Raw genomic sequence first — 22,790 nt, forward strand, 5'->3', positions numbered from 1 at the left:
AGCTTGGGTAGTTCGTTTCACGTCTCAGGCCCCCAATCTGTGTCACGTGAGGGGGGAGTTACTCTTTTGAAAGAATAGTGAAATTGCTGCTAAAAAAGCGAATCCATGAGGCAAATCCAGGGACGCAGACAAACGTAGCGAACAAACTACTGTTCAGGATGCCACATGTTTGCAACTCAGTCAGATCAAGAATGGTCTGTGCTATCTGGGAACCTTGGGACATTCCTATCCCATTTAAGTTGACATTTAAAGTAGTTAATCTAAAAGTTAAGGTTAGATAAGGGTTATGGTGAAGGTTAGGGTTTAGGGTAGGGACATCCCAAGGATCCCGGATAGCACTGATGATCAGGAAAATAAGCATTCTGAGCATTGATCAATGCTGGGAGCAATATTTAGACATTGACCCATAATTGATTTTCTTTATTGTGTACAAAATATATTTTTTTGTTATTTATTTCATTTCAAATTTGAAAAAATTACCAAGGTCCGGACATCAGTGTCCTCATATGTAGTTATGGCCATGCTAGCTACCAAGTTTAAATATTAGCAGTACTGCCACAGCAGCATAACATTTCATTAACACTTGATTTAGCCTACATCATCATCAATATTAGGTCTAGTTGGCTGATATATGCAGCAGAGGCAAAAAGACAGAGTTCAATTAAAATCAGTAAAAGAAATTGAGCTAGCTAACTAGCAGATCTACATAAATCACCAACATCAGTGATCAGCTGATAGCCCCCCTCTTTTCCCAATGCCAATCATGTGTTTAGGAGGCACTGTAACAAGCTTACTTACAATGTGTGATGATGAGTGAGTGCGTTGTTGCAGAAATAATAGGCCTATGCAACAAAAAATTTGTTTTTTTGTTGCTAGAGGCATTTGGTATGCTATGAATTTCGAGAGTATTTTTTTTTCAAGAGGGGAGGGGGTTGCCCTTTTTTCATTTTGAGCACCTGCCCCCTGAGAGGTCTGTGCACGGCCCTGCATAATCCTTTGCTTGAAATTTCACCCTCAAAACAATGTTGATTACTTTTTTCAAATCCAATGCATTTTCCACGTCACAATAGGTTGATAAATGATGTTGAAACAACGTTGATTCGACCAGTTTGTGCCCAGTGTTGTCTGTCTGTTGTTCAAAGGTTTCCAGTGTCCCCTAGCTCCTCCCTCTCTGTACCTTGTGACAACAACAACTCATCCATAGTGCTTAGCGGTCTAGTGGAGCCGCACTTTTCAGCTCATTCTCCTCTGGTCATTCCTCCTCCTATCTTTGATCATTGTCTCTCCGTGCTCAGCCCAAACCCTCACTCACCGCGTCTTTTCAGCGTATCATTCTACTCCCCAACTCATCAGAGGAGCTAAACTCCCGTGGATTATTTCATTTGGAAATTCTCGACAGCTGCAGGACTGGGTTTTATACTTTGAACTTACTCTTCTTCCCCTAGGTGACTATGGCCGTACCGGCTGCTTTGATCCCGCCAACTCCTCTGGTCCAGCCGCCTTCGATCTCTACTCTTTCTGCGACCACCTCCCCGCCGTCGATAACTTCACCCCCGTCTCCCTCAATGGCCCCCTCCGGACAGAACCTGTTCCGCTCGGAGCTCCTCGCCACCAGTAGCCCCGGCATCCTGACCCCGACTGGGGCTCTGCCCAGCAAGCCAGTATACTTGACTCCGTCGCCTGTTGAGAACACCCCGCAGAACAACGAGTGTAAAATGGTGGAGTTGCGGGGGGCTAAGGTGGCGTCTTTCACCGTGGACGGGTGCGAACTCATTTGCCTGCCCCAGGCTTTCGATCTGTTTCTGAAGCACCTGGTCGGAGGACTGCACACCGTATACACCAAGCTGAAGAGACTGGAGATCACGCCGGTGGTCTGCAATGTGGAGCAGGTCCGCATTCTGCGAGGGCTCGGAGCCATCCAGCCAGGAGTCAACCGCTGCAAACTCATTTCCAGAAAAGACTTCGAGACTCTGTACAACGACTGCACCAATGCAAGGTGAGTGGAGACAGGAGGGATGATCATCTCATCAAATTATTCATGCTAGTTGAAGTTTAGCGCGTCAAGGTGGAAACGCAGTAAACAAGGATGGGGAGACATTTTCCATTGTGTGGAAGTCAATGTTTGACATGTCATTTAGCTGTAATGACTAAACTTTAGGTCATATTTTTTAATGCTCTTATTGTGCCAAATCTGACAATAGGCCTATGCCAGCCTTTCTTAAAGTATGGGTCACGGCCGACCTGTTAATGGTGGGTCGCGACGTGTCAGAGTAAATTTATAATTCTTTCATTAATCACTGGAATTGATTTGGCCAAGTGCATCTGCGCTCTCTACTTATCAGCGGTCTCTGCTCGGGTTGGCAGCTGTGTGAGAGGGAGATCCATGTGCTTTGCGGTTCACCGGATCTTTTCTCTGCGGTTGTCTTGAAGATCGCCCGCCACACACACGACGCAGCGCTGATGCGCTGTCAGTTACCGACTTGTCATTCCCACTCGCCATCACTCACCGCTGTCATCAAGTGGACTATACTAGCACAAGTTCTGAATGAGATCAATTGTCATGAAACGCTAATACAGGGACGAGTTTCTCTCTCTTTCATACAGACTTTGAGAAATAACGAGGAGCGCCCACAATGTGTTTTGTGTGGGGAAGTCCTTAGTAATGAGTCTCTCGAAACGAACACATTAATAAAGCGACACGTCCTGACCAAACATCCACAACATGACGGTAAACCCAGGGACTACTTTCAGAACAGGGCAGACTGCTTCAGGAAACAGGGCTTCGACTGTGGGAAAGTAAGTCAACTAGCAAGGCATTGTCATTTTATAACAGGTGATGAGCAGAAATAAGGGAGTACTAACTCTCATAATTGTCAATGTGAGTTTCTCTTTAAAACAATCCCCTGGCCTTGTCACGTTACACAGATAATAGCTAACGTTAGCCAACGCAAGCTAGCTAGTTACTGATAGTGCAACCCTTAGTAACAGTACAGATGAAGATGGAAAATGATCAGACCTACTCTACATCTTACTGTAGAAATGATTGTTATTGTTGAAAACTAGTCTACGTTGGAACTGTTAAAATTGATTGAAGCAAGATGCTTTTTGTGACAAACACTCCCACAGTTCAGGGTTCCTCATCTACAGCAGGAAGCGGTCTCCTGCCTGACTGAGAAAGCAGTAGATGTTCTGATCCAGTTTGGCACTACATATCTTTCAGTCAGGGTTCTCAACTCTGACATACTTAAAAAACAAATACAGAAACTGTGTCAGTGCTGAGCATGACCTCAGTGTTACACTGTCTAAAGCACAGCCCAGAATAGACATGCTTGTTGAAAACTTCAACCAGCCACACACCTCTCATTAGGACTGTGTGTTTGTTTTCTGGTCTACATCTGTGTGATGTGATCAATCACTTTATTCCAATTCAGAATAAAAAATATGTATTTTATTTTAAGAGTAACAGTTCCAACCTAGACTTTATTTTAACAATAATTTCTACAGTAAGATGTACAGTAGGTCAGAATTTCTTATCTGTACTCTTACTTAGGGTTGCACGATCAAAAAGCCAGTGTGTGTGTCCTGTTATACATCTGTGTGATGTGGTCAATACGTTTATTCCAGTTCAGAATGAAATGATTCATTGTATTTTAACAGCTGCAGTTCCAACCTAGACAGATATGTAAGAGTGTTTTTATCAGGGGAAAATGAACATGAATAGATATTTATATGAATATTTAATTTCATTGTTGTTTGTTTTTGTCTGTATTGCATTTGTTTTATGGATAAGGGCAATGAAATGTACTGATAATGCATATGTTCCTCAGTTTGGGTCCCAGGAAAACACAACATTTCTAATTTGGGTCCCAGGCTGAAAAAGTTTAAGAACCCCTGGCCTATGCTGTTATGCAGTTTTTAATAGGCTCAACAGGAAGACGTGGATGAACATGTTGAGGGCGCACCCCTCGAAAAAGTTGGGGCAGGTTGATGGCAATTGCATTCATTCCTATTGCTAAACGTTGTGTCAGTGACTTGCTCAATCCAAACTAATGTTAAAACGCAACAGTCACATGTGAGTCAGTGGAAAATGTCACTAAATTAGGCATTGTGAGGAATTTCACAGCCTGAAATTCAAGTGCTCAAAACGCACAGCAAGTTGAAAACCATTGCCTGAAGGGAAAGCTCTCATCCACTGTGTGCGGGCCCAACCGCATTTCCACTCTAAATTAAGCTCACTTATTAACTCCACTTTATTTTTAAATGACATTGAAATAAAAATAGGTTATCCTAAATTCGCTGTCCTAGCCATAGGGGCAGTAATTTCAATTATTTGAACTATAAATGAATTAAACAACATTTTAAAACATTAGACCATAGTGAATTTAAATCATTTGATTCAAATTGCTTAATATAGAGTACTGTTTGTCTTTAGTTGGATAAATACTTTTCATAGGGAAGTCAGTCGTTTTTTTTGTCCCTAGTTCAAATTACACCTGATCCAACCTTCTACTGTCATTGTTGATAGATATATTATGTTTACTTATTGATTTGAAATATATAATGTGACATATATATATATATTACTTATCTAAAATATATGACAAATTCTACATTTAAATACCAACTTCACATAAACACACCTGATGGAATGTTTGTAATTAGTAATAGGCCTAATGTCTCCAAACTCAACAAGTTCCACCCAACGTTTTTATTTCAAAGGCCAGTAATTTATCCATTTATTACTTAAGGCATTATCTCTCATTACAAAATACACTTGGGATTTTATCCCAGCCATGGTAATATGTAGGATCATTTTATAGGTGACAAATTTAGGTGCAGATCAATATTTGATTAAAATACATTTTTAGTGTCCTGTTTCTCATATGCTGTGATGTATTGCTCAATCTGATAGGATGGGTTGAGTCTGGTCAAATATGCCATTTAATCTGTCATTATGATTGATTTAATATTGATCTCCCATCGCAAAATGAGGTGGAAATGCAAATATGATGGAAAGTATAACATGAGCGGAGATCGATCTTTTAGTGGGGCGTTAGTCACAATGTTACTGGTGAATTTGAAGATAATGTTGATTGTGTAAGTTAATTGTTTTATTACATTTTGCTGTAAGACACACACACACACACATTTTATTGTCACAAACAAATTGGAATGTATGGGTGGGTGAAAATGTCTGAATACAAATATTCAGTTATTTGCAGTATAGTAAAACCATGTTTTTTTTTTTCTGCTGCTGTTAAATCAATTTACTGAAATGAATGTACTGACATTTTATTTATTTCTCAAAGTAAATTTGAATGAACTCACAATGAATTTTGAGGAAGACACAGCGATGTTTGCAATGCATATAAAGCAGAATAGGCAGACATTACATTTTGTGACATTTGACCATATGTATGGGCCCCTGTTTCCTTAGTTATTTATTTGGATGGAAAATGCATGGCTTTTATAAAATTACTTTATTAGCTTTCATCAGTGTTTTGAGACTCTTTTCAATTAGCTATTCAGATATGTTGTGCATACATGTTAATACCTATGGATTCATAAACTACTGTATTTCATCTCTACATCTGATCTTGACCCTATTTTTAGTAGCACACAATTATCCTACCTCTTTACCCTATTCTCATTCACACACTGCATCCATACAATTCACTTTTACCCTCTGTCCCCATGCAGTATTTACACAACCTCTCCCCCACGACCTCCCATTGAGAAAGAGAGTTCTAGAGCGGTTCTAGACCACTGTAGTTCCTCTTCCCAATGAGTGTTCCACCTCTTTGCCCTGTATTCTCCAGGTGACGGAGTGTGTGGTTGAACTCCCCGGGTTGTGAACGGCGAGGTAGGGAGCAGAGGGATGACCAGGGGAATCCAGGGTACCGGAGGGTTAAAGGATAATGCAGAGCCTCGCGTCACTTTAATTACGCTAAAGTGGCGGGCTATTATTTGCACACAGAGAGCACTGTAATTGTCTCGGAAAGCAGCCAGGTTCTCTCTTCTGCTCCACACAGAGGAGATACACACACACACACACACACACACACACACACACACACACACACACACACACACACACACACACACACACACGTGTACGCATACAGATGGGTATACACACATGGACAGACATAAGAACACACATACACACACACCATCATCGTCATGGTTTTGAAACACTGGATGTAGTCAGGTGTTAACTTTTAGAGAGGAAGAGTAGCTTGTATTTACAGTACTTGGTTGATCTATTTCTGTTGTTTGGAGCTCAGTCATGGAAGTTGTAATTCAGAGCAATCAGGGCTTGACTACCGCATTGTAAATCAGCTAACTTACTACATTTCAACACATTTTGCCATGGTGCAGAGAGAAACATTTGCAGTTTTATAATGCAATTCTTGAGGCTAAGAGAAAATGTTGCAGTTTTAAAGCAAAATTCCTTCAATTCTACATATTTTCCTATCATATGCTATCTGGGGGCCCCAGGGCACGTGTCCTGTGTGACCGTTTGGTAATCCATGCTGAAAAGTGAAAATAATATCTCCCACATACATTGGGTGATTTGTGGGCTTTTTATTTAGTGAACAAAAAAAGTAGCCCGTGTAGGACAAGGATACAATTTACTCAACACTAGTGCTGTTGCCTGACATACCGTAAATTCCGGACTATAAGCCGCAACTTTTTTCCCAGGCTTTGAACCTCGCAGCTTAAACAATGACGCGGCTAATATATGGATTTTTCCCGCTTTCAGTTTTCTTTTCTCCAAAAAAACACATTCTGTGACGTGCTCAGTTTTTTGGCGGCATGAAGCTTTCATTAGACCAATGAAATTGCCGAACGGGTTAAGGTCAAACAACTTTTTGGTTTACTGTTTAGATTAAATCGAGCGCTCTCAAACTTCCCATCATTCTGATTACGGTAGTCATTTTGTCACCCTCATCATGGCAAAGACACGGAGAAATGCATATGATGCAGCTTTCAAGTTGAAGGCGATTGATCTGGCTGTTGGAAAAGGAAATAGAGCTGCTGCACGGGAGCTTGGTCTTAATGAGTCGATGATAAGACGTTGGAAACAGCAGCTTGAGGAATTGACTCAGTGCAAAAAGACAACTAAAGCTTACTGCAAATTGTTTTGTTTTTTGTTACAAGCTGTGTTTCGTTAAAGCCTATTTATTTTTGTTACAAGCCGTGTTTCGTTAAAGCCTGTGTAAAGTTCATTTGTTTCAATGTACCGGTAGGCACTGTGCGGCTTATTTATGTTCAAAATAATATATATTTTTTTAAATTCAGTGGGTGCGGCTTATATTCAGGTGCGCTTAATAGTCCGGAAATTACGGTAGTTCTTTTTCACAATGATGTTCTAGTCTTTTATACAGTGGGGGTTTTCGTTGACAATGGAGCGCATAATACTCCTGTACACTAGGTCTTACTATTTCACATGGCTATTTTTCCCATTCCAGGGCCCATGGCTGTTGTTTTAACACAAATCTCATTTCAGCCACTGTGTGAATAGCGACACGGTGTCACAGCTAGGTCCATGCTTTGTTACAAGACCAGGCCAGACATTGGGTGGAAATGTTGCAACTATTTGTATTATGCTCACTTTAGATTTCAACATTTGAATTGGATAGAATATGTTTTGGGTGTGTAACTCGGTGTGAAGCTTTCGATATACACTGGTTTTGTTGGTGGCACTTTTTTTAACAGGTCACTTATTACTTGGTGTTTACTTCAGATTTGTATTAATTTAAGTTGGTAATATGGTAATTACTCAGCAGTTGATAGATTATTGGTGTGCTTACTTACATCACTATCAATGTCAACGTCTAGACGAGCTGCATAGGCTTCTGGAGATGTATGTATTTCTGTGTTCAGAGTGCAATGATTTATTATCCCCTGCTCCTTCATGCACTTTCAAGGGACAATCTCAGCAGATTATCTGGGTTACAGACACATCCTGGGTCAATTCCAACCTTACTCTCCCCCTTCTCTTTCACAGTTCCTGGGTCAGTAATGATACATCCCTACTGTCACCCCTGCTCCTTCACACATACACAGATTCTAGGTCAGTTATAATGTCCCTGTTGTCATCTCATTTATATGCTGATGATACTCTTATGTACGCAATTGCCCGACTGCTGACCTGGCTGTGACAAGGCTACAGTCCGATTTTGTAGCTGTACAGGAAGCCCTTACTGATTTAAAGCTCATACTTAATACAGGCAAAACTAAATACATGTTGTTTTCAAGTTCACGTAAGATTGTTACAGATGGATTACATCTTCACTCATTGGATGGTTCTATAATTGAACGAGAACCTGCATACAACTATTTTGGTATTTGGATTGACAATGATTTATCATTAAAAAAAACATACGACTAAGCTTGTTAAGAAAGATTTAAAGTGGGCTTTATTTGACAGAACCAGATATTGTCTCTCTCTAGTCAGCAGGAAGCAGATTGTGCAGTCAACATGCCTGTTGTTGATTATAGTGATACTATTTATCAAAGTGCAGCTGCCTCTACTCTTAAACCCTTGGATACCATTTTTCATACCATTTTTCATAGCGCCCTTTGTTTTATCACAGGAGACAGTTTTATTACTCATCACTGTATTCTTTACCAACAGGTTGTCTGCACCTCTTTGAAGTCACATAGATCACATCATTATGCTCTTTTTGTTTACAAAGCCCTGCTCCACAAACTTCCTACCTACCTAACATCACTGTTAAGATTTAAAACGACAAGTTATCAAACCCATTCACAATGTTGGTTAACACTGGAGACTCCTTTGGTTACTAGAGAGTTAGGTAGATCAGCCTTTGGTTTCCTTGCACCTTGTGTGTGGAATGATCTACAATACACTTTAGAATTGGAGGAATTGGTGCCTCTCAGGTATTTCAGACAGTTGTTAGTGGACCTTTTTACTGAAGAATGTGTCTGTGTTTTATGATTGTGTTGAGCTATTTGTGTATTGTTGTGTATAACAACTTGTATATGAATCCACTCATCATTAAGCTCGAGGCCCTGGGTCTGAACTCCGCCCTGTGCAACTGGGTCCTGGACTTCCTGACGGGCCACCCCCAGGTGGTGAATTTCGCTACACCCACAATAATATCTGCTGAACACGTGTATGTGACCAAAACAATCTGATTTAATGTGTAGTTTAATGTGTTTATTGTATTTTGATGTGTATTGTGGTGCTATATAGGGCTCATCTGGAAAAGAGACCTTGGTGTCAGCATTGACTCCCTGTCAAAATAAAGGTTAAATAAAAATAAATAAAACACAGACACAGATCCTAGGTCAGTAGTAATATCCCTTATCTCACCCCCATCTAACAATACCACTCCTAATCCTTCACACAGACACAGATCCTAGATCAGCTAATATCCCTTTCCCCGTACTGTACATTATTATGACACCAGGCCCATGAGAAGAAGCCCCATCATACTTCAGCGACTTGTTTTCCCTTTTGCTTCCACCCTTGGGGGAACAGAGAGGGCTTTTCAGTACCGACTGTGACACTTGAACTCTGGGAAAAGGTTATTATAACACAGGGGAATTGGCACACTGCCTATCACAGCTATCACAGCTCTCTCATTAGATGGTTCAGTTAGAGGCAGGCTATCCGGTGGCGGGGCAGAAATGCAGCGGTTAATTGACAATCATTGTCTACCCCTGAAGGTTAGACACACTAACACTCCAGATGACGCTTTGGTCCACCGTTGGGAATGGGACTTGCTTTTCACTTACACACCATTTTTAAATACATTTTCCCCTTCCCTTTTAAAGTCAAATGTTTCCTCTTCTTTTAAGTCTGAGATGTTAGATAAATGGTGGTGAGGTTTAGGTTCAGTGATATGGTAGAGTGGCATTGATGGGATAAACAGATGTCATCCCTCTCTCTCAAGGTTCAGTGATATGTTACAGCTTTATTGATGGGATAAACAGACATCATCTCTGTCTTATTTTGGGGTGTTTACGCCTAAACAAACATATTTGCAAATGACGGTAATTGTTTTGGTTAGTGCTCAGTGCGGTATAAGGGTACCAGCTTGTCTACCCTCTCCCTCCTTTCTCTTGACTGAGCTCTCTCTTCTAATATATTTGTTTTCGACGAGGCACGGTTGTGTTTACAGGTACTCAGGGGAGATTTCTGGATGCGATTCAAATCGCTCCCCAGTCTGAGTGGGTGCTAAGATACCCGTCACCCGGCAACCACATCCAACAGGGAGCCGAGGCGATAATAACTTACAAAACAGCAGAGTGACAGATGCCTGATGAGAGAGAGAGGTTTAAAGGTTTGTTAAAAACACAATTGAAATTCCACTCTCGCACTGTGTATTTTCTGCGTTATTAATTAAGTACCTTAATGTGATTGTTTTCAATTATAATGGTCAAAAATTGCTTCTTAGCAAGAGCAATTTCTCAAGCAACAATTTTGCTAGGAGTGGTCTGAGTGGGGAGGGGAAAATGGGAAAACTAGCTGGCAGAGAGGTTTGGAACTCTATTTCTTGTTGGTCTATTAACTCATTTACCACCTGGTGATGTCACACGGCAGACCAAAAGTCCATTCCACCAAAACAGGCTGAAACTTCAGGCGGTCTTTTCAAACAGCCCTTAAACTAAATGGGCATAATCATAATTTTCACAATTTTATAGTATTATTCCAACCGCATAGTGTGGAAATATACAGTTGAGGTCGGAAGTTTACATACACATTTACATACACCTTAGCCAAATACATTTAAACTCAGTTTTTCACAATTCCTGACATTTAATCCAAGTAAAAATTCCCGGTCTTAGGTCAGTTAGGATCACCACTTTATTTTAAGAATGTGAAATGTCAGAATAATAGTAGAATGATTGATTTATTGAGCTTTTATTTATTTCGTCACTTTCCCAGTGGGTCAGAAGATTACATACACTCAATTAGTATTTGATAGCATTGCCTTTAAATTGTTTAACTTGGGTCAAACATTTCGGGTAGCTTTCCACAAGCTTCCCACAATAAGTTGGTTGAATTTTGGCCCATTCCTCCTGACAGAGCAGGTGTAACTGAGTCAGGTTTGTAGGCCTCCTTGCTCATACGTGCTTTTTCAGTTCTGCCCACAAATTTTCAATGGGATTGAGGTCAGAGCTTTGTGATGGCCACTCCAATACCTTGAATTTGTTGTCCTTAAGCCATTTTGCCACAACTTTGGAAGTATGCTTGGGGTCATTGTCCATTTGGAAGAACCATTTGCGACCAAGCTTTAACTTCCTGACTGATGTCTTGAGATGTTGCTTCAATATATCCATGTAATTTTCCTCTTCATGATGCCATCTATTTTGTGAAGTGCACCACTCCCACCTGCAGCAAAGCACCATCACAACATGATGCTGCCACCCCCGTGCTTCATGGTTGGGATGGTGTTCTTCGGCTTGCGAGCCTCCCCCTTTTTCCTCCAAATATAACGATGGTCATTATGGCCAAACAGTTCTATTTTTGTTTCATCAGACTAGAGGACATTTCTCCAAAAAGTACGATCTTTGTCCCCATGTGCAGTTGCAAACCGTAGTCTGGCTTTTTTATGGCGGTTTTGGAGCAGTGGCTTCTTCCTTGCTGAGCGGCATTTCAGGTTATGTCGATATAGGTCTCGTTTTATTGTGGATATACGTAGATACTTTTGTACCTGTTTCCTCCAGTATTTTCACAAGGTCCTTTGCTGTTCTAGGATTAATTTGCACTTTTCACACCAAAGTACGTTCATGTCTAGGAGACAGAACGCGTCTCCTTCCTGAGCGGTATGACGGCTGCGTGGTCCCATGGTGTTTATACTTGCGTACTATTGTTTGGTACAGATGAACGTGGTACCTTCAGGCATTTGGAAATTGCTCCCAAGGTTGAACCAGACTTGTGGAGTTCTACAATTTTATTTCTGAGGTCTTGTCTGATTTCTTTTGATTTTCCCATGATGTCAAGCGAAGAGGCACTGAGTTTGAAGGTAGACCTTGAAATACATCCACAGGTACACCTCCAATTTACTCAAATTATGTCAATTAGCATATCAGAAGCTTCTAAAGCCTTGATATAATTTTCTGGAATTTTCCAAGCTGTTTAAAGGCACAGTTAACTTAGTGTATGTAAACTTCTGACCCACAGTGATACCGTGAATTATAAGTGAAATAATGTGTCTGTAAACAATGGTTGGAAAAATGACTTGTGTCATGCGCAAAGTAGATGCACAAAGTAGATTTCCTAACCGACTTGCCAAAACTATAGTTTGTTAACAAGAAATTTGGAGTGGTTAAAAAATGATGTTTAATGACTCCAACCTAAGTGTATGTAAACTTCCGACTTCAACTTTACACTCAGTGGCCAGTTTATTAGGTAAACCCATCTAATACTGGGTCGGACTCCGCTTTGCCTCCAGAACAGCCTGAATTCTTCAGGGCATGGAAATGTTGCATAACTGGTATCAAGGGACCTAAGACGTGCCAGGAAAACATTCCCCACACTATTTCATTACATCACTGCCACAAGCCTGTTCTGTTGACACCATTTATATTTACGTCATTTAGCAGACACTCTTATCCAGAGCGACATACAAATTGGTAATTGGTAACACCAGGCATGATGGGGCCGTGGACTCATGCTGCTTACGCCAAATCCTGACTCATTCATCAGCATGATGCAACAGGATCTGGGATTTGTTGAACCAGGCAATGTTTTTCCACTCCTCAATTGTCCAGCGTTGGTGATTGCGTGCCCACTGGAGCTGCTTCTTCATGTTTTTAGCTGATAGGAGTGGAACCCGGTACGGTCGTCTGCTGCAATAGCCCATCCATGACAAGGACCAACAAGTTGTGCATTCTGTGATGGTCACTCGTTTTGCCCATTCTAACGTTCAGTCGAACAGTAACTGAATGCCTCGATGCCTGTCTGCTTGCTTTATTTGGCAAGCCATGGCCACATGACTCACTGTCAACGAGTTGGTGTACCTGATAAATTGTCCAGTGAGTGTATATATAAAACACAGGAAAGTCACTGGGCCTTTAAAAATACAAATTCATATGTGAACATTTATCCTAGTTTTACATGTTATCTTTTCAAAAGGAAGGCTTTGTTTGATATTTGGCTAATATCATTGCTGGATTTATGCTTATTTGCATGGTGAAGAGGCTTGCATTGTTTATTTGCCTGTTGGATGCAGAAGCTGTCCAGGCGCTTAGTCTATTTGCATGCTTTCACTGGATGGATGGGCTTAGCACAAGTACCGTTGTGTCCAGGATGCCAGATCCTTTTACAAAATTACTAAGTACCGCAAAAAATTGATGCATCTATACCTGTTTTAATATCATGATTTTCCATTCTGAATATGTGAATACATTGAAGGAATGCAACTTTTCTCTTTTTAAGTTGAAATCCCTCAAAAGATATTTAGACACCGGGGACTGTTTTTATTAAACCGATCCATCGAATTGAATTATCAAACTGGATTGAACTAGTTTCGTTATATGATATTTCACTCTCTGATCCACAGCTGAGACCGACTAACTCTTTTTTTCCCCTGAGCTCTGCTCAGCTCAGTACTCTCTGGCCTCTCTTTAGGCAACATACTCATCACATTACTGGTGCATTTAGAGAGCCATGGTAGAAGTCACTGGTGCTTGTTCCAGGATGCTAAATGCTAGTACTCTCTGGCCTCTCTTTAGGCAACATACTCATCACATTACTGGTACATTTAGAGAGCCATGGTAGAAGTCACTGGTGCTTGTTCCAGGATGCTAAATGCTAGTACTCTCTGGCCTCTCTTTAGGCAACATACTCATCACATTACTGGTACATTTAGAGAGCCATGGTAGAAGTCACTGGTGCTTGTTCCAGGATGCTAAATGCTAGTACTCTGGCCTCTCTTTAGGCAACATACTCATCACATTACTGGTGCATTTAGAGAGCCATGGTAGAAGTCACTGGTGCTTGTTCCAGGATGCTAAACGCTAGTGACAGAAGTTAGAGGAGAGCAGATGAGATTTCGTGATTGGAGAATGAATGCCGGGGCCCTAGCCTCTGATGTGGTCACGTAGAGAAATTGATTTTCCTGCAAAATTAATTAATTTTTCATATAGCCCAAAGCTGAAGAGTTTAAAAAGATTGTGCACTTGCTGGTTTTCTCCTATTTCCTCCCTTTAAAAAAATATTTATTGCCTAATCATATTAATACTTTTGCCCTAAGGATGAAAAGATAATTGTACAAATGCATTTGGAAATATGTATCACTGAGTATTTAGGATTAATTTATGCAAATAAGCGCACGCCCATCCTTCGCGGGCCCAGATTGTCTAATTAGGATTGATATGAGGAATAGATGTAGTGGAATCTGAATACAAGCATGTCCAAAGAGCAGAACATTGAAAATGACAAGGCTGGAATGCTTGAAAAGTGTGTAGCGTTGGTTGCTTTTCTTTTTTTCTTCCCCTCCCTTTCCCTCTCACACACATACTCTCTGTCTCTCTCTCTTACACACACACACTCACACTTTCTCTCACTCTCTGTCTCCCCCCTCTCTCTGTCTAATTCACTGTGGCCGTATCAGGAGTTAATTTCTCCGGCTTCATTTCTCGTCTAACTTGACAGGAAGAAGAACCCATCAGGGATGGAATCTCAGATGGGATTCTGCAAATTTCCTCCTCTTGTTTTTTCTTTCTCCCTCCTCTTTCTCTTCTCCTCCTCCCCCTCTTCAATTCTGCAGAGGGGTTATCAGGTACGACTCTTCTCCTGAATAAACACTCCAATGTTATTCCTGCAGTATAGTATCAATGTTTCTATTTTCACCCTGCGCTGGATACTAAGAATATATCCCAAATGACATCCTATTCCCTATATAGTACATTACTTTGACCAGAGCCCTTTGTCCCAAATTGAACCCTATTCCCTATATAGTGCAGTTCCTTTGACCAGAGCCCATGTGTCCCAAATGGCACCCTGTGTAGACGAGTGTACTACTTTTGACCAAAATAGTACACTATAAAGGGATTTGGGTGCTATTTGGAACGCATCCTAAGGGTCTTCCCCTCCTTATTAATGTGGAGTGTAATAAAGCAAGAGAATGTCATCGGACAAAAAGGCCCTTTGTACTGGTTAGAATTCTGTAATTCAGTAATGCCATTTTAATGAAGATAATTTTATTCTGTGTTATTGTGGTCAGAGTAAGCTTGTGCATATAAGGAGGGTGGTAATATAATTTTGTTTTGTAAATTAAAAGTGAAATTGTCTTATATCATAGATCTGTATCTTACTGTACAGGACACTCATTGTCAGCAATCAAATTATTATAATTAATTATTTACTGGTTTGAGTTATATGTCTTGGATGTGCTTATTGCATGTCCACCTTTTCCCCACTATACTCAAATGTCAGGTGACTTTTGTGGTTGTTAGGTTGTTTTGATTTAGGGCGGTATTCAATGGTAAATGTTGGAAATTACCTTTAAATTGTGCGTTGTCCAAATCGGCAATTAGGTCAGGAAATTAGTGAAGGACAAGGCAAACTTCTCCTACTCAATCATAACACCATGAGCTGCAGGAAACCCACCGCCCCGCTTGAAAAAAAAAAAACCTTTCATAATTCATATCTCGAAATTCATAACATAAAAAATTCAACAAAAAAAAAAATCGAAATTCATAACATTCATAACACACTTTTGTTTTTGGGGGGGGGGTGTATTTATTTCTACAATAACTTACTCGTCATCACAAATTGTAAGCAAGCTAGTTACGGTGCCTCATAAAGACATGATTGACTTCGGGAAAAGAGGGTGAGCTATCAGCTGACCATTGTAAATCTGCTAGTTAGCTAGCTCGATTTCTTTTCCTGATTGTGATTTACCTCTCTGTCGTTCTGCCTCTCTTTGCTACGCATATCAGCCAACCAGATTGAATTTTGATGATGATGTATGCTAAATCAATTGATAATCAAATGTTATGCTGCTGTGGCAGTACTGTTGATATTTAAACTAGGTAGCTAGCTACACACTTCACCGGTGACTGCATCTCCCAAGAGATGCATGTTTGGATACCGGCATGCACAATCTCCACACGGGTCAGACTGGGGAAAAAGGTGCAACCCTCCGCGCGTGAGCTCCGTATAGGGCAGATCAATGGACAGGGTGGGGTTGGTGAATTTGATGACAACTTGCTGGCAGTTGGTTCCAAAGAACAATCACAAAACATTTTGGGGGAAATTATACCACCACCAAAAAGAGCACTTTGGAGACTGGAAGGGCAAAGGGGCATGTGCACACAGGTAGATTCATATCCGTGCACGTGCCTGATGAGCCGTCTAACTGTCCTAGTAAAAAAAAAGGAGTGGCTGCGGTTCTGGAGACTTGTGTCTGAGGCCAGCTCTCGACCCTAACCCGCAAATATAGAAAATGCGCTGTAGGCTACAGTCAGGGACGGTGAAACGATTTTTTTCTAATTTAGACATATTTCTGCTTAGAATTTACGATATTTTGGTAGGCTATTTGTTAGTCAGCTTGTCTATAATCAGATGCATGCAGCTTCTCTTCTGTCATTATATGTTGCTTTAGAAGACTAAATACACCCTTAATCACCAGAATAATGTCATAAATTTATAGAATGAATGCTTCAATCTAGTTGACATTGGTAAAGTTCTCTGTCATATCTGCTTCTTTCATGGAGCAAAGACGTTTAGGGATCATTTTAGAAAGTGCAACATTTTTTGATCCAAATGACATCAGTTTGACCGGTTGTAAGGAAATAGAAAGCTTTGAAAATGACCCAACATGTTTCTGATAAGATTTCATTTTGTGGCTTGGATGCAAATTTTATGTGGTTGAAATGCTTTCGTCTTTTATGATGCTGATAAAGATTGTACCTCTACTGATGGTCCCTAATTGTGCATTCGCATAAGATGCTGAAATAAATAAATCATATTTCTGTTCCCGAGTCAAAATGTACATTTGTTGTATCAATTTACTGCAAGAAATACTTAATTCTGCAGGAGTTAATATTAAGAGTATGTGAGAGGTTATAGACCTAGAGTCAGTTTCCAGATTTCAGTTTCCATTTAACCCATCTGAACAGTAGGCTACAGTTCCCTTTACTTGCCATAGGCCTATTTGAAGTCCCGGTCTTGTGACTGTGGAATTTGTATAGCACCTCACAATCATCACTCCAAATATTTCCCAAACATTACTTTTCTTGCCCTACCTTCTCTTTATTTTCAACTCTCCATTTCACAGCTATTCTTTTATTGAATTAAACTCGTCCTTTTTACCTCAGTGGAATGGATCGACATGAACTTTTTCTGCCAGTTCCCAAAAGCATTTGGCGATTGGCGTGTAGGCTCTTTGGCGTGTGTAAAGTTACCCCCCAAAGCGTAGGCAGCCGCACTAATGCCAGTTAGCCCGAAAAAGTATGAAAGCAAAACCTAGAGATAAAAAAATCACATTAGTGATTTATGTAGCTGCTGCCCACTCTGCTGCTGCCTTGGCCAAGTCCCCAACAACCGGATGTTCCGATTTTCAGGGAAATGGAAAGAGAGCCTGTGACACGACATCTGCTTTTGGACGTTAACGAGGCGACACCATCATAACAACTCCTCCATATTTACTGGATTGGTTGAACAGTGCAGAAGAGAACCTCCCTAGACATTTTTTTTTCTTCTCGTCAAGGCCAGTATGGAGGAGATCTACATTCAGGTGTTTGTTTTACGCCTGTTACTTTAGGTTGCTCCCACTGCCTCTTCCCCCTCCTTTATATGGAGGGGGGAAAAGTATGCATTCCATGCCTCAGGCGCGATTTCATGTTCTTTTTTTCCATGTTGTAGCCTACAAAAAAGACATGATCAACTTTGTTGTCTGTTGTAACAGTATATTTAGGCAAGCATATCAAACACAAGCAAGACAGATACAGGCAGTCAAAATAGCGATACTTGGCCTCCCGAGTGCATCGCAGTGCTAGCTGTACCACTAGAGATTCTGGGTTTGAGTCCAGGCTCTGTCGCAGCCGGCCGCGACCGGGATGCCCATGGGGTGGTGCACAATTGGCCCAGTGTCGTCCGGGTTAGGGAGGGTTTGGCTGGCAGGGATGTCCTTGTCTCATTGCACACTAGCGACTCCTGTGGCGGGCCAGGCGCAGTGCACGCTGACACGGTCGCCAGGTGTACGGTGTTTCCTCCCACACATTGGTGCGGCTGTCTTCCGGGTTAAGCGGGCATTGTGTCAAGAAGCAGTGCGGCTTGGTTGGGTTGTGTTTCGGAGGACGCATGGCTCTCTACCTTCGCCTCTCCCGAGTCCGAACGGGAGTTGCAGCGATGAGACAAGACTGTAACTACTACCAATTAGATAACAGGAAATTGGGGAGAAAAAAGGGTGAAAAAAAAAAGATTACGACACTTTTTATTTGTCAATGTTATTTTTTTCTGCATATCTCACCACAATATGACAGCATAACTATGAAAATGATCATCACAAATAATAGGCAGTCTAAAGCAGTAGTTGACAAACGACGTAAGGAATAACAGTGCACTGGCACTGGGTGACGCAAAACAAACTCGACCAATAGCTTCGTGGGTGCTTTTCTTGGTGTGTTTTTTCTTGTTTTTGTCAGGAGCAGATCCTTTGAACAACCATAGAATGTGGTGCTGGTCTCAGGTGTCATTAGCTCCAGGCTTTTTCCATACGAGTGCCAGGTAAAGATTAAATAACAATCGGGGGCTTTAATAGGTACTGTTGGAGGCAGTGGATCCTGAAGCTAACAACAGAAGAAGAGAGGAGAGGGCGGAAAACGATGTCATCTACTATGTCATTTTCACTGAGCCCTTAAAATGTGTTTGTTTCAAAGTAGTGCAAAAGAAATGTAGAACTAGACTTGGCTCACACCAATTTCAAATCTCTTCATTGTTCAGTAGCAAATCAAATCCTGGATGTAAGTTTTGAGATAAAAAAAAAAAGAAAGTAATACAAAGTAATAGTTGGATACCAACATTCACACCAAAACACAGCACTGATAACAAGTAAACATCATCCAATGGGTTACAATGCTCCAAATGAACAGTATGTGACAAACAACATGTACGAATGATAATTAGGAAAATGTTCACATCTGCAGCCAGTCAGCTAGCTGTATGGAAAACATCACTATCACCCAAAGTTGCCTCTGACCGCACAAGGGACACCTGTAGCTATTATGAACAGGGCATCCATATACCGGGTCAGCACATTTTCACCTATCATTGACTCTCTATCTACAGTATCTCTCACTCGGTATCTCTGTCTTTCTTGTCTTCTACAGGGGAGAAGGGATAGAGAGGAGGAGTGTAACTTTGTTGTTTTAACTGCAAACCCTTTTTAAGAAACACCTGTGCCACCACTACAGTAACCATGGCGTCCGGCTATTATTTCCCTCTTAAAGAGTGACAGTCGGGTCCTCGGAGACGTGAGACCCAACTCTGCTGGAGGAACTCTATAGAGCTGCGTCAAACCACACGTCCTTGGCCAATCAGATATGAGGATTCATGCTACTGTACACCTGGTTGGATAGAAGGTAAACGGTGCACAGAAAATGTGTTCTTTAGTTTAAATTGGTCAAATTACTACATTTCATTCAACATACTGGTATTAGTTATGGAAAAATGTGATGTCAAAAGCACGCACACACACATTATTCACCAATATCCTATGTACAGTATATTATAGGCTGTTGAAGTTGGTCCCTAGCTCTGCCTACTGTGTGTGTTCAACATAAATGGTCAGTGGCTCGTTTTCCTGGTATTTCACAGTAGAGCAGAAAACACACAGTGATGCATGTTGGCTCTGGAAATAAACAGGGTTATGAAAATACACCGCGTTTTGGCTGAAATGGTCCACATTTAATGGTTTGCTCCTTTCACATTAGGAACGTGTGTTTGTGTGTGTGTGTCTGCGTGACACCCCTCAACCCACAACTTCATAGAGATTTATTGCGTGATTGACAATTATAAGAAGCTGACCCAGTTCTTAGTAATGGAACAAAAATGTGTTTTTATCTGACGGTATTGCAGTCTGTTGTGTTGTACATTTGGATAACCTCTTTGGAAGGAGGACTTCTGTGGTTCGTGCAATGAAATACTTTTTTCCTTCTCCCTTCAAACAATTGAAACTCATGTTTTCGCAATGGCTTCATATATTTTGCATAGCATCGTATTGCACAGTATGTCTGTTTTCAGGCACATGAAAAAATTGCATTTCTAACCCCATTAATCCTTTAGAATTCTAGAACGCTGCTGTAGATTACTGATAATTTTCAAGATAAAGCTAATTTTCTCACACATTTCAAACAAACAGACATACAGTGCATTCTGAAAGTATTCAGACCCCTTGACTTTTTCCAAATTTTGTTACGGTATAGCCTTATTAAAAAATGGATAAAAAAAAGTTATAAATCCTCATCAATCTACACACAATACCCCATAATAATAAAGCAAAAACAGTTTTTTAGAAATGTTTGCAAATGTATAAAAAAATAACGAACTGAAATCACATTTACACAAGTATTCAGACCCTTTACTCAGTACTATGTTGAAGCACCTTTGGCAGAGATTACAGTCTCGAGTCTTCTTGGGTATGATGCTACAAGCTTGGCACACCTGTATTTGGGGAGTTTCTCCCATTCTTCTCTACAGATCCTCTAAAGCTCTGTCAGGTTGAATGGGGAGCGTTGCTGCACAGCTATTTTCAGGTCTCTCCAGAGATGTTCGATCGGTTTCAATTCCGGGCTCTGGCGGTGTCACTCAAGGACATTCAGAGACTTGTCCCAAAGCCTGCGTTGTCTTGTCTATGTGCTTAGGGTCGTTGTCCTGTTGAAAGGTGAAACTGCCGCTGAAAAACATCCCAATAGCATGTGGCTGCCAACAGCATGCGGCTGCCAACAGCATGCTTCACCGTAGGGATGGTGCCAGGTTTCCTCCAGACGTGACGCTTGGCATTGAGGCCAAAGAGTTCAATCTTGGTTTCATTAGACCAGACCAGAGAATCTTGTTTCTCATGGTCAGAGGCCTTTAGGTGCCATTTGGCAAACAAAAAGTGGGCTGTCATGTGCCTTTTACTGAGGAGTGGCTTCCATCTGGCATCTACCATAGAGGCCTGATTGGTGGAGTACTGTCCTTCTGGAAGGTTCTCCCATCTCCACAGAGGAACTCTGGATCTCTGTCAGAGTGACCATCGGGTTCTTGGTCACCTCCCTGACCTAAGCCCTTCTCTCCGATTGCTCAGGTTGGCCGGGCGGCCAGCTCTGGGAAGAGTCTTGGTGGATCCAAACTTCTTTCATTTAAGAATGATGGAGCCCACTGTGTTCTTTGGACCATCAATGCTGCAGAAATGTTTTGGAACCCTTACCCAGATCTGTACCTCTACACAATCCTGTCTCTGAGCTCTACGGACAATTACTTCGACCTCATTGCTTGGTTTTTGCTCTGACATGCACTGTCAACTGTGGGACCTTATATAGACAGGTGTGTGCCTATCCAAATCATATCCAATCAAATGAATTTACCACAGGTGGACTCCAATCAAGTTGTAGAAACATCAAGGATTATTAATTGAAACAGGATGCACCTAAGCTCAATTTCGAGTCTCATAGCAAAAGGTCTGAATACTTATGTAATAAGGTTTTAATTTTTTTAATGTTGAATACATTAGCAATAATGTCTCAACCTGTTCGCTTTATCATTATGTAGATTTATGAGAATTTGTATTTATTTAATCAATTTCATGATATGGCTGTAAAATAACAAAATGTGGAAAAAGGAGGGGTCTGAATGCACTGTAGCTCAAAAACCAAGAACAAATTACAGTTAGTTTTAAAGAACTTAGTTTTAAAGAGCACAAACTTTCATCTCTGTAAAGATGCTCACTATCAAAAAAACGTAACAATCAATGCAACAAAAAAACGTATTGTTGTACATTTCAACAAATTACTCACTAAAAGAGAGAAGACAGTATATTATACTATATTTACATATACATATTCAAAAATGTATAAAAAAAATATAGAAATGATTTCATAACCCACACAAAGTATACAATTGGATTGGCAAAAATGATTTCTTCTGTTACAATGTAAAAATGCAAACAACTATTCAGATAACCTCTATCAATACAATTTAGTAAAAAGCAGGCCCAAGTATTAGACAGAGACTGGTTCAAATAAAAAAATCTAAGTATACACTACATGACCAAAAGTATGTGGACACCTGCTAGTCGAACATATCATTCCAAAATCATGGGCATAATTATGGAGTAAGTCCCCCCCTTTGCTACAGCTTACACACTTCTGGGAAGGCTTTCCACTAGATGCTGGAACATTGCTGCGGTGACGTGCTTCCATTCAGCCACAAAAGCATTAGTGAGGTCGGGCACTGATGTTGGGCGATTAGGCCTGGCTCACAGTCGGCGTTCCAATTCATCCCCATTTTGTTTGACGAGGTTGAGGTCAGGGCTCTGTGCAGGCCAGTCAAGTTCTTCCACACTGATCTCGACAAAACATTTCTGTATTAACCTCGCTTTGTGCACAGGGGCATTGTCATGCTGAAACAGAAAGGGCCTTCCCCAAACTGTTGCCACCAAGTTGGAAGCACAGAATCTAGAATGTCATTGTATGCTTTAGCGTTAAGATTACCCTTCACTGGAACTAAGGGGCATAGTCCGAACCATGGAAAACAGCCCAGACCATTATTCCTCGTCCACCAAACTGTACAGTTGGCACTATGCAATGGGAAGTATCTT

The 22,790-nt window shown here is 41.0% G+C and overlaps 1 protein-coding gene across 2 annotated transcripts in view; it reads left to right on the forward strand.

The window, feature by feature from the left end:
- The first annotated feature begins 977 nt into the window (after window positions 1-977).
- LOC106581635 (dachshund homolog 1) overlaps window positions 978-22,790 on the forward strand; it is a 386,583-nt gene continuing 364,770 nt past the window's right edge. For both annotated transcript variants that reach the window (XM_014163781.3, XM_014163783.3), the window contains exon 1: window positions 978-1,996. In XM_014163781.3, the coding sequence (XP_014019256.1) occupies window positions 1,452-1,996 (545 nt within the window). In that variant the 5' untranslated portion in view covers window positions 978-1,451. The remainder of the gene's footprint in view (window positions 1,997-22,790) is intronic.

The sequence above is a fragment of the Salmo salar genome, chromosome 21 (assembly GCF_965601325.2).
Source record: "Salmo salar chromosome 21, fSalSal1, whole genome shotgun sequence".
In the NCBI taxonomy this organism is placed as follows: Eukaryota; Metazoa; Chordata; class Actinopteri; order Salmoniformes; family Salmonidae; genus Salmo; species Salmo salar.